Source organism: Ambystoma mexicanum, chromosome 9, assembly GCF_040938575.1.
Source record: "Ambystoma mexicanum isolate Mex_15411 chromosome 9, UKY_AmexF1_1, whole genome shotgun sequence".
Taxonomy (NCBI): Eukaryota; Metazoa; Chordata; class Amphibia; order Caudata; family Ambystomatidae; genus Ambystoma; species Ambystoma mexicanum.
Window position 1 is genome coordinate 669589203 of NC_090931.1, and position 11883 is coordinate 669601085.

Genomic DNA, 11883 nt, shown 5'->3' on the forward strand with positions numbered 1-11883 from the left:
AAAGTCGTAATGGCCCGCTATTTCCCCATTCAGGGACCACGGACCCGGACCCGAGTTTGGAGGCAGCCATGCCCTTTCTAAGGGCATGGCTGCCTCCAAACTCGTAATGAGGCCCTTAGTCCTACCTTACCTTTATCTTAGTTTCCTATCCCGTTTTTTTACTTCTTAAATCTGCTCACCCTAAATGTTCCTGACAATATGTCGGGGGAAGTGTAAATGGAAACCGTCGGCCAATGAATATGTATCTAGAGGAAACCCCTGGGAAATGACTGGATATGATCTGTTGCACCTGCAAAGTCTCTGTCCATCAGCCATGCAGCAGAGCTTGCAGGTGCAAACCAAATGGTGTGCTGTCCTCGGCTCTGTGCAAAACTCCAACTGCAAAGATTGCACAATGCAGGTCCTCGAAGTAGAGAAGGATGAGCGCTAACACATTTTTAAATTTTTTAAATTTCTTTCCATTTGTATAGCGCACTTGCAGCCCAGATGCATCGAGGCGCTGTTACAAGAGATTTGTAAGAATATTGAATTAGTGGTGACTTATGACCCGGTGGTCTCCTAGGTACAGGTACATTGATAGTGGGTGACTTCATATGCAGATACAAGAGTTACATACATGAACAGAATTTAGTTCACATAGTTAGTTTTAAATTAATTATGCATTGCAGTCATCTTTGAACGTACTTCTTTTGGATGTAGATCCATGTGGGAGGAACCGGCCAGCTATCCAAATGAGAATGAGCTTGTAATCCATGTTGAGAAGACCAAGACACTGCGGATTTCCAGTAAGTGTTGACCTCCACAGTGGGAAGGATTGATAACGGATATTATCCATACTCAGGACTGGAGATGAGTGCCGCTTTGGATTACACTCACATTATAGGAATCAAGAAAAGAAAAGCTAACCTATTAACACATCTGTTTTGCTGGTTGGCGCACCACGCCGGTCTGATAGCACAGTGAGTAGAGCGCTCGCTTTGACATCTGTGCAGAGCCTATTGACGCAGTTCGAATCCCGGCAGGGCAAAACTCAGCCTTTCATCCTTCCGAGGTCGATAAATGAGCACCACACACCGTGGGTAATACTGAGCAGCGCTCAGATACCTGAGGGTTCGTAGCGCTATATAAGTGCCAAATTATTATTATTATTACCAGACTGCCGGTTATTCTCTCAAGGGAATATTATCTTCAACCAACACTATACAACTTTTACAACGATACCATTTTTTTCCCTATGGGTTATTTTTTGCCTTCTTGGTTTAACAATAAACAGCGCATGAGGGGCATGTATTCTGACGTTAAACGCTTTAAGCATATTTAAGCAAGATTGTAGCCGTATTTTACTCTATAGTAATTTACCTGCGGCTCTTCTTTTGTCCTTTGGGGATATGTTGTATCAGAAGCAGATTCACAAGATCTGCTTTAGCTGAAGGCTGGGTCCGTTTGTGCTTTTGTCTACTCGGCTAATGAGATCGACAGATCACTTCGCAGCGATTAGTTATAAAATGCCTGATGAGTTGAAAACTCGGTTCTTTTGATTTGCTTGTGTGTCATGCCATGCTCCTTCCTCCTTGGCCCAGTTGAAGCCCTAGACTCTGCTCTTACTGATCAGCTGAGCAAGTGCTGTAAACAAAAAGGGCGGAGGCGACTCTTTCCCAGAGGAACGGAACCAGTCTTGATATCTACCATGGACGGCATTGGCGCAGCAACTGAGGACCGATATGCTGCTGTCCTGATTCCGCTGGGTAGATCTCTCACCGGCCTTTCATGCTGTCAATCATTCATTCCATCTTTCTAGGTCACCTGAAGAACACCTGGATCTCCGGCCTCAAACGAGGCAGACTCCTAGTACTCAGGATAGGCTTCTTTCCTTTCCCGCTGAGTTTCTCTTGCCCTTTCCCGTGGAGTTCCCCTGGGATCCTTGTTCCCAAAGTACTTTTCGACCTACTGCCGAGCACCTCGCTGTTTCCTAGCGGTTAAGGGGCAATACTGGGCCTCATTCCGAGTTTGGCAGTAATCCGGTAGTATGTCCGCTGAATTACCACCAAAATCAGACACTGTTACCACCACTTGGTCTCGTGGGATTGTCACGGGATTACAAGTGGTGGTAGGGTGGTGTTAGTCCTCATGTGTGGAGTCAGGACTCCACTAGGGACTGGGTATGATGCTGGAGGTAAATCCTTCACTTTTAATCTCAAAATCAGTGGAGTTACCACTCAGTAATTTCACCAACGGTAAATCAGGCAAAACTTGTAATTTGGTGATGCAGGAAAAATGTATGTAATTCCATTACCACCCAAAAAAGTGCCAGTAACGGAATTACCTCTAGTTTTTTCCTGCACCGCCAAACTCATAATGAGTCCCAACGAGCTCTATAACAGGGACAGCCTTGAGGTGTCTGCTATGTCAGCAGTGAGGCCTGCTGCCAAGCAGTGTGTAGGGACTGCATTAGAGCATGTGCCCTCCTCTACTCCGCTGAGGACCAAGGCAGGCAGGGATCATCTTGTATTCCCCTGGAGTGGTAGTGCAGCGATTGTTTATTTTGGCATTTTTAAAGCACTCACACAGCCCGCGGGCATCGAGGCGCTGTTATGGGAATCGTTTGTTTTCGAGTTGCGTAATTGTTTTTTTTTTTGTCTTAGTTGCTATTTATAGCTTAAACACCGAGGTTTCTAAGCACGGACCCGGGGATCGAACCTTTGTTGTGCTTCGTGTGTCTTGCTCGCAAGGCGCGCACGTTGCCACTGAGCTATCCTCCCTGGACAGGAGGATCGGGAGGATAGGGTTTAAAAGGGTCACAGCAGGAGTGTGCAGCATTTGGAAGTTGCTAACGGCTTCCAGTGGAAGGAAAACGGTATAATAGGGGTGAGATTTAAATGATGTAGCACGGGGTCAGTATGGGCCTCATTACAAGTTTAGCAGTAATTCCGTGGGAAATCCACCGACTTACTGCCATAATCGGTTACTGTCACCACCACTCCGTCTAGTCTACTTATCCCGTGATTACGGGTGGTGGCCAGGGGGTGCAAATCCCACTTTCTGGAGTCCACAGGACTCCAGGGGGATTGTGGCAGAATTATTATGACCAGTAATTCCACCCCGGTAATTCCGCTGAATTTTGGAGGTGAAGTGAAGAATATACCTCCAGCATTTTGCTACATGCGAGTACGCCACTTTACCTCCAGAATCGGAATCCAGTGGTGTGGTAAAAGTTGCAGTAATTCTGTTTCAGCCAAAAAAGTGGCGGTAATGGAATTCCCACCACTTTATTTACCACCCAGCAGAATTCGTCATGAGTCCCATATTTATCACTGTTCCCATGCTAGTGTTGCCCCCTGGGAGAAAGGGTTTTTTGCATTGATTGGGCGTTACCAAGGCTTGTTTGCGATTTAACTGTGTCACGTGTATTGGTAGATGCTAGATCGCTTTGGTAGTTAGTATGTGCACAAATACATTTGCTCCTAAAAATAATATCACATTTTATGTAGCACTTCATGGCGGATCCCTCCCTAATAATCATCCTGTAATAATGGGCGTTATTATTAACCAATATAATGGTACTGAATGTATCGGCCACAGAAGGGTAAAGGGCTGAGTCGGCCCTGATGGAATTTGAACTTGTGATGTTCAGGCTTGTTTCCTGTTGGAGGCAATCACTTAACTCACTGAGCTATCCTAGTGCTAACCTAAGTTAACAGGTGAACAGTCAATTCAAGGCAACATAATAGGGTTCATGTTAGGATTAGATAAGGCACGTTTATGTGCTCGTTTCTGTCTGGGGGGGGCCAAGCCAGCTTTTTTGTCTCAACGTTTGTGCAAGAAGACAGTCTGCTCAACAAACAATTAGTGGGGCGGGGAGCAGACATCAGGACCATAAAGAATTTGGATTTGGCTAGCCAATGGGATCTGTGTGATTACTGCACAAAAATCACTGGGAATGCCCAAGATATACAATTTGTTTTCTTCTGATTTTTGCACTTTTTCTTGCAAATAAATGTGGGGGGAGACTACCGCAGCCTCCCCCAAACCCCATTCCTAATTAATACCCCCACAACCCATCTATATTTGCAACAATAATTGCAACAAGCCTAGGGTGACCAGATTTTAAAAACAAAACCTGGAACGGGCCATGGAAATAGAAGTAGGACTATATTAAAACTTTAGTCCTACTTCTATGTCGCTGGCCCGTTGTGGGAGGTGGCGGGGGGATGCTAACAGGCACACTCCTCTCATTGGAGGAGAGCGCCGGGGAGGGGAAAGGGATTCGATTTAAAAAATGCCCTTGTTTTCGGCCTTGCAGAGATGGGGATTTGACCTTGTACGCTGCCAGCCAACGCAATATTTGTATTTTGCAGAGTTGGAGGAGCAGAGGAAGAAGGAGCGTGAACGGCTGCTCGCCGAGGAGCGCCAGCGGCTCCTGGAGATGGAGGAGGAAGAGCGTGAAGAGTACTACAGGCAGAAGCAGGTAGAAGAAGAGCGCACCCGGCGGCAAGACGAGGAGCGGAGGCGGCTAGCTGAGGAGCACCACAGGCTAGCACTGGAAGAAGCCAGGCAACAGGCTCAGCTGTATGCTAGGTACTGTATACAACGCTCATCCATGCTACCCACACACACACGCCTACCATAAAGTGTCAGGGGGCAGCTCAGGAGCGGTATAAGAAGGTACTTCCAATCATGGGTTGCTGGTGGCACCTTCAAAATAGTATATTCTAGTGCGTATGGGATCAATTGGAATGTGCTTCAGGGCACATTTGGAGAATAGGGAATGAGTGCACTTTGTAATGTTTGGGTGGATGAGGGGCTGGAGAGATGCTTGGGAAATCACTGAATCATGGTGGTTTATTGGCCGGTGTAGACCTTCAACTTATACACACCAGGTCAAATTCCAGAATATTAATTCTGTGACTGCCAAACCAAAGGGTCGAGCGTGGCCTAGTCTCGAAAAGATGAACGGTGGTGGATAGGGTAGAGAAGGGCTAGCATGATCTAATTGACTAAGTCAAAATGGACTGCCTGGCACCTGGAAAGTGAGAGATGATTAGGAAGTATTTCTTCCATGTTCATAGGGTAGAGAATGGTTAGCATGATCTAATTGACTAAGTCAAAATGGACTGCCTGGCACCTGGAAAGTGAGAGATGATTAGGAAGTATTTCTTCCATGTTCATAGGGTAGAGAATGGTTAGCATGGTCTGATTGACTAAGTCAAAATGGACTGCCTGGCACCTGGAAAGTGAGAAATGATTAGGAAGTATTTCTTCCTTGTTAAAAGGGTAGAGAATGGTTAGCATGGTCTGATTGACTAAGTCAAAATGAACTGCCTGGCACCTGGAAAGTGAGAAATGATTAGCAAGTATTTCTTCCATGTTAAAAGGGTAGAGAATGGTTAGCATGGTCTGATTGACTAAGTCAAAATGGACTGCCTGGCACCTGGAAAGTGAGAAATGATTAGCAAGTATTTCTTCCATGTTCATAGGGTAGAGAATGGTTAGCATGGTCTAATTGACTAAGTCAAAATGGACTGCCTGGCACATGGAAAGTGAGAAATGATTAGCAAGTATTTCTTCCATGTTCATGTCATGCTAGAAAATAATGCTGGGGTGTGTAAGCTGCAGTTGTCTTGTAGACTCTTTAAAAACCTGGGCGATGAAAGGAAAGAACATTGATAAATGGGTTGCTTTGATTCACCCAGCTATGCCAAGGAGAGAGAAAAGGTGTCATCACGATAATAAGTCATGAAAAGCTGGGAGGTTCTGGGACCGTTCTATTTCCAGTAGCAGTTATTCCATTATGCACCTTATGAATACATTTTAATGTAAAAGATGTTTGTGCAGTACCAAAATTTGAGTGCTGAAGTCATCCGTTTCTGGACTGGGTCTCCATATAGATCTGAAAGGGGTGGGGGCCTGATTGCATACAACACAGAACATTCAGAGACAGCAGCCAATCAGGTTGCACAGAACCCATGTTTTATCTAACATTAGCACCCAGCACGGGGGAACCAGCCCAACCAGGTGGCTAGAAACACAGGCTTAAACCTACAATCTCAGCCTGTGTTCCACCCGTCATTTTCCCCCGTCCCCTTATTTTTTTCCCCCATTTCCAACCCTCCTCGACAACCCCACTTACCTAATTGTTGTGGCTGCGCATGCCGCCGCAGATTCCCGCTATGGCAAGAGAAGAGGGGCTCCATATGGAGCCCCGCCTTCCCTTTCCATGGCAGCCATTTTACCACAGCTTCACTCGGGCCGTTAACTTGGGCTGCTGGGCCGTTACCCCCTTTTCCAGCACTTCGAACGGGAGCTTAACGCTACAGTGAAACCCTGCATTCAGAGCAGGCTGGCAGCTGCTCACACCTGCCCCTCACCGACCATGCTGCCCAACCACAAACCTTTGCCGATGCCCCATCTCCGTCTGCACCTCCTAATCAATGTCCCCCTACCTGTATATCTATGTTAATGCCCTTCTCCGACCATCACAACTTCTTGTTCCCTGCTCATCACTAGCGCATGCCATTTTCATAGCTGCCATTTTAGAGAAAGATGTCTTCTTTGTGCCGCGGCCCATTGTTTCACACAAACAACTGGTCCATAGCACCCAGACATTCGCAGACCTACTTCATAGACTCTCGGTCTATGCAACCTTACTTCCTGCGACTCCCATGCACTTTTTAACCCATCATTTGCTTGTCTTCTAGGGAAAGAGCCGCTCTGGAGCGACAGCTGAACTTCCAGCGCGAGCTACTGAAGGAATCCCTTGGGATGGACCAAAGCCAGGATATCTCTCGACCATGGGTCTTCTCCTATTTCCAGTTACTGGAAATGCTTGGCCTGCAGCCCTCTGTGGAGGAGAAATGACAGGAGGGGGCTCACCACATCTGACCTTTGCTAGATGATGCCCTCATGTCTGGCGTCTGAATTCTGGATCATCTGCGGCCTAACTACTACAGGCGCCCCATAGACATCAACGTGTAGTAGCCTACTGGAGGGGCTCTGGCTGTGACCTTCGCTTACGTCTTAGTCGTGTTGAAAACAGACTAGCAAGCATGCACTTATCGCAGCCTCTTCTTACAGAAGATCATCCATAGTGCTTATGCCATAGCTCTTAACTCTCACGCTTTTGGCGGGTGTCACCCGCCTTGCAATCAGCTGACTCACCCGCCTTGGCAACACAAAAGGTTGAGCGCTATGTTATGCTCAAAGGAACTCCATTGCAGCTTCTCTGGGAAGAGATATTTGCAATACCGTGGAGGGGGCTAGAGGGGCGCCGAATCAGTGTCTAATCAGTGTGCTCAGAATGCAGGCCGTATTCACCGGTACAAACCCCTTGTTCTGAGCAAGCTGTTTGCCCCAGTGTCTGGCTCCCGCCTTCAACACCAACTTCCTCATTTGTTTAAAACGTATCTTATCGTCTTTTTCACTTTTGACTCTACTACTGGGTGAGGCAAGGCACCAGTAAGCACGCCAAAAAGTGTGTTGTCCTTTTTCTTTGCTCTACGCGCACCAACGCCCATATTTTCCCCTCTGGATCTCACATGTGCTCATGCCAATACAATTGGGGCAGTCTGCCACTGCCGCTAGTGGTACCGAGCTGCCCTCTTTAAGCGGCCTTGCATCAGCAGGCTCTTACGAGGTAAAACGGTTCCTGCCTGATGGTTATTATCACCTGAGTAGTTCCCAACAGTGACACAGCATCACATCAACAGTAAGCGCTGTTATTGACTCTCGAAGCTGGGAGCTGTTACTGGTACAGGCTTTGCCATTGCTTCAAGTGGAATTAAAAATCGAGGGAGGGCTCTCGTTAGCGTGTGTGGCCTAAGTACAGGTACGCCCTCCCCCCCCCCCCCAATGAGAGTCCCCTGCCTTGCCTAAGTGGGGGTGGGGCTGGTAAAAGAGATAGAGCTGGGGAACACTGGCAGTATTACAGTTGATGCGGCCAGCCCCGCCTTTTAACCACACGCTCCTTAAATGAAAGTGCTGCCTGCTGCTGATGTCTCTGTACTCAGAAACAGGAGGAGGGCTGGACTGTCCAGCTCTCCTTTTGTTTACGAGTGAAGTCATCAAGCAGCATGAAACCGCTTGGTTTCATGCTGTGTGTTGACTATTTACTTGAAAACAAAAGGAGAGCTGGGCAGTCCAGCCCTCCTCCTGTTCGAGTACAGAGACATCAGGCAGCCCGTAGAGCCGAAGGGATGCACTGTTACATAGGTTGCTTGCAGGTGTCAGTACTTCGGTTTTGAAAGAAGAAAAAGTGATACAGGAAACAGGAGATTTGCCGTTCCAAAGTCTGCCCTTGCAGGGTAAATAAATCACAAAATTCCTGCTGCCATGCCTCAATGGTACTGTAGAAAAGTCACTACTGCTACATGCCAAGGCGGAGTCGATTTCTTGCAACAGAGACATTATTCACGTGGATCGTGCAGGCAGTTTATGGCAGGTACATTTAAGCAATAATGATGAGATTGGTGAGCTGTATCGGTGGTAATGGCCCACCACCCCGACATAATAATAATGCGATATTTGTATAGTGATTTTATCCATACATTATTGTCACCCAATCGAAATTGGTATTCAATTTATCAACCTCGGAAGGATGAAAAGCCGAGTCAATCTTGCCGGGATTTGAACTTGCGAAGTGCAGATCAAACGCAGATTACAGCAACTAGCGATTAACCTGCGAAGCCATTTTACCGGCTTACCTCACATGAGCCTTTACCTAGGACAGAGGGCCATTACCACCCATTTCGGCCGACGATTCTCATTATCATTGTTATTAGCCCGCTGGCTAACACAGGTCTGCTTTTTTGTGTCAAAGTTCGTATTTTCACTCAAAAACACTGCAAAAAAGATGGGCACATTGAAAATGGAAGCCAGTTTCCAAGAGGAGCCCCTCTTCCTTTCTATTGAGAATGGAATGCTCGGAATAGCATGTAATATTAGATGTTCACCAGTGGAGCAGTTAATTGCTTCGATTGCCCTATTTCGTGGTGGGGGAGTGTAAGAGGGAGTGTACCAGGTGTCGCGGGCAGAGTGAAGGTACGCATGAGGATGAGGGGGTGGCACGAGCAGCCAACACCTTTCTCAGAAAGCAGGCTTATGTTGAGAGGTTTAGTCTGCGTTCTGAGCAATCTGATTGGCTGAATGGACAAAAATAGGGATTCGTAAAAAGAGAAAAGCACACTAGCGCTCAGAAGTCTAACTTCATTACTTAAGGTGCATGATTTTTGGTACCCTAACTGATGGGGTATGTTTACTGGCACATGGGTGCAGGGTTACTGGCACAATACCCGGTTTTCGGTTAATAACACAGTACCCAGGGAATAACGGTTAGTGGCACAATAACCTCCTGATAAGGCCATGATTTCTGCCAGATGGGGCCAGATTACTGGCACAACTAACATCAAATAGCTCCTGGCACTATTAGGCATGGGGCATGATTACTGGCACACTACCTCCCTAATAAGGGCATGATTTCTGCTAGAGTGCCCGTTTGATGGGGCATGTTTACTACAAAATACCTAGGCATGATTACTTGCACAATTACCAGCAAAGGGATTCATGATTAGGTCCCAGTAACTTGTGGGAACAGGATGACTGACACTATGGGCCTTATTACGAGGAAGGCGGTAAAGGGTTAACGGTGCCGGTAAAGGTGCCGGAGCCGTTAACCCCTTACCGCCCCATTACGAGGTCTGCTCGCGGGACCCGCTAAGGACGCCAGGTAAAACCAGGCTTCCTTAGAGGGTCCCCTGCGCAGCCCAGGATGCTAACAACGGGCCCGTCATTCACAGGCCCATTGTTAGCATCATCCCCATTCCCATTTGAGCCCTATCGGGGCTCAAATGGGAATGGGGATGTACCGGGTCCGGCTTCCCTGAATGGGGAAATACCGGGCCCTCCAAAGTCGGAATGGCCCGGTATTTCCCCATTCAGGGAAGCCGGACCCGGTACCCGGTATGGGGGTAGCCATGCTGCAAAAAGCTGCATGGTTACCACCATACCTGTAATGATGCCCTATAACTCTTAGGCGGGATTATGATCACTTACAAAGCACATGTCCAGTTGAGGCATGCCAACTGAGACAATAGTTAGCCAACGGGTACAGCTGTGTATTGATATTTCACTTTTATTTCACAAAGGTACTTTCTGTACTACAAGGACACAACAACAGTTTTATTCTCACTATTATAATAATGGACGTGCATGTTGTCTTGAACTTGCTTTCTTGAACAAAGCCAAATATATAAGTAGACAAATACTAGTCTCAACTTATTTTTCAAGCAAAAAAGAAAGTGATCAAATAACAAATGTTCAATTCATGTAAATATCAACAATGGAAAAGCACATCCCGAAAGGAAATAGTGTTGGGGAGAAGTTGCATCCCCCCCATCAGGCTTCTGGGGGTCCCGGGGTATGAGAGGCCCCAACACCTCCCATTTTGCCCAAAGAAATGCAGCAGAGTTCCAGGCAAGCAGCAGTATGTTCCAAACAGTGTTTTATTTCTGGGCAGCAAATAAACACAGGGATTCGTGCACAAAGAAAATCCAGGTACCGTCTCAGAGAGACTGGCTTGCAAGCCAGCTTTGTAACACACTGCAGGCTGACATCACGAAATTAGACCAGCTCCCAGAAACCTACCTCATCCTGAGATTGGCTGCCGAGTGGTTGGTGACATATAGTGCCCTTATAGGAACCCTGATAGTTGGACCTTCGTGTCAGAGGGCTGGCTTGGCTGCTCCTCCCCATTACCTAATTCTAAAATTGTTGCATTGTGAATTTGTTCCCATTAGTTTTAGCTGAGCAGGATTTTTGCCCCTGGGCCCTCAGCATTCATTGGCCAGAGCTGAGCCATTCTTGTTACAATTATGTTTCAAATGATGTCTGGATCTTGCGAAAATGTCTTTCGTTCCCAGAGAAAAAACACTGGGCTCTGGGTGTTCTGCTCTGACTTACTTGTATTTATGAAGAATTAAAAATGCTTGTCTGCCAGAGTTCACTGTCGTTCAAAGAAAATAATCTTATCTTACTGCAAGGCCTTGAGCTGCTCCTGGGCTCATTCCTGAAGCCAGCACGAATCCCCACTGTGGCTGGTGTTCATTGAGACAAGTGTACTTGGCTGTAATTTTCCTGAAGCATGGCTTTACACTGTGCCATTTGATAATGCATGAATTGATGAGTTTTAGTGCTGTTAGGGTAATTCATCTTAGCATCTGCAAGTCTTTTAACAAGAATTCTTGTGTTTTGTAGATTCTGCATGGCGGTATTGCTGCATTGAGGCTAATGTAGCATGTAGGTTGCAGTGTTGGTGAAATGGGTGTCTTTCAGCATATTTGTCACCCATGGGCGCACTGGGGCCTAGTGCAAAATGATGAGTGCGCTCCTTATTCTTCCTGCTGTTCTTTCTGTTGATGTGCCTGGGGCGAGGGGGCAGGAGTTAGATCTCGATTTTCCCTCTTCACAAGAGACATAACACCTGAAGACCTACTTTAATAAAACAGGTTCCATGTGTTAATATCCTCGCAAAAATATTGCCATATTCTTGCGGCGATATTAAGGCATGGAACCTGCGGGGGACACCCCCGCAACCCCTGCTTTATTTTTAAAGGACCGGGGGACAACCCCGCAACCTCTGCTCCATAAAACCCCAAAAAGTATCCCCTCCCCAAAATATCGCCAATGGCCATTCCAAACGACCATATATACGGCGATATTTTTGGTGGGGATAATATGTAGTGATACCAGAAAACGCCTTAACTGCACTATAGGTCATATAAAACATCACCAAATGTTCCATGTTTTAGGGTACCCAAATGCCCAGGGGCAGAGGCAGCTTTTGGGGTGATTCCTGAGGCGGCACCAGAATTCTAAATGACTTGGTCAGTCACA

General features: G+C 46.8%; 1 protein-coding gene across 2 annotated transcripts in view; it reads left to right on the plus strand.

Annotated features, from left to right (window-relative positions):
• Positions 1-8060, plus strand: part of KIAA2012 (KIAA2012 ortholog) — a 427155-nt gene extending 419095 nt beyond the window's left edge. For both annotated transcript variants that reach the window (XM_069615509.1, XM_069615508.1), the window contains 2 exons: positions 4356-4575; positions 6696-8060. In XM_069615509.1, the coding sequence (XP_069471610.1) occupies positions 4356-4575; positions 6696-6855 (380 nt within the window). In that variant the 3' untranslated portion in view covers positions 6856-8060. The remainder of the gene's footprint in view (positions 1-4355; positions 4576-6695) is intronic.
• Positions 8061-11883: the final 3823 nt, after the last annotated feature.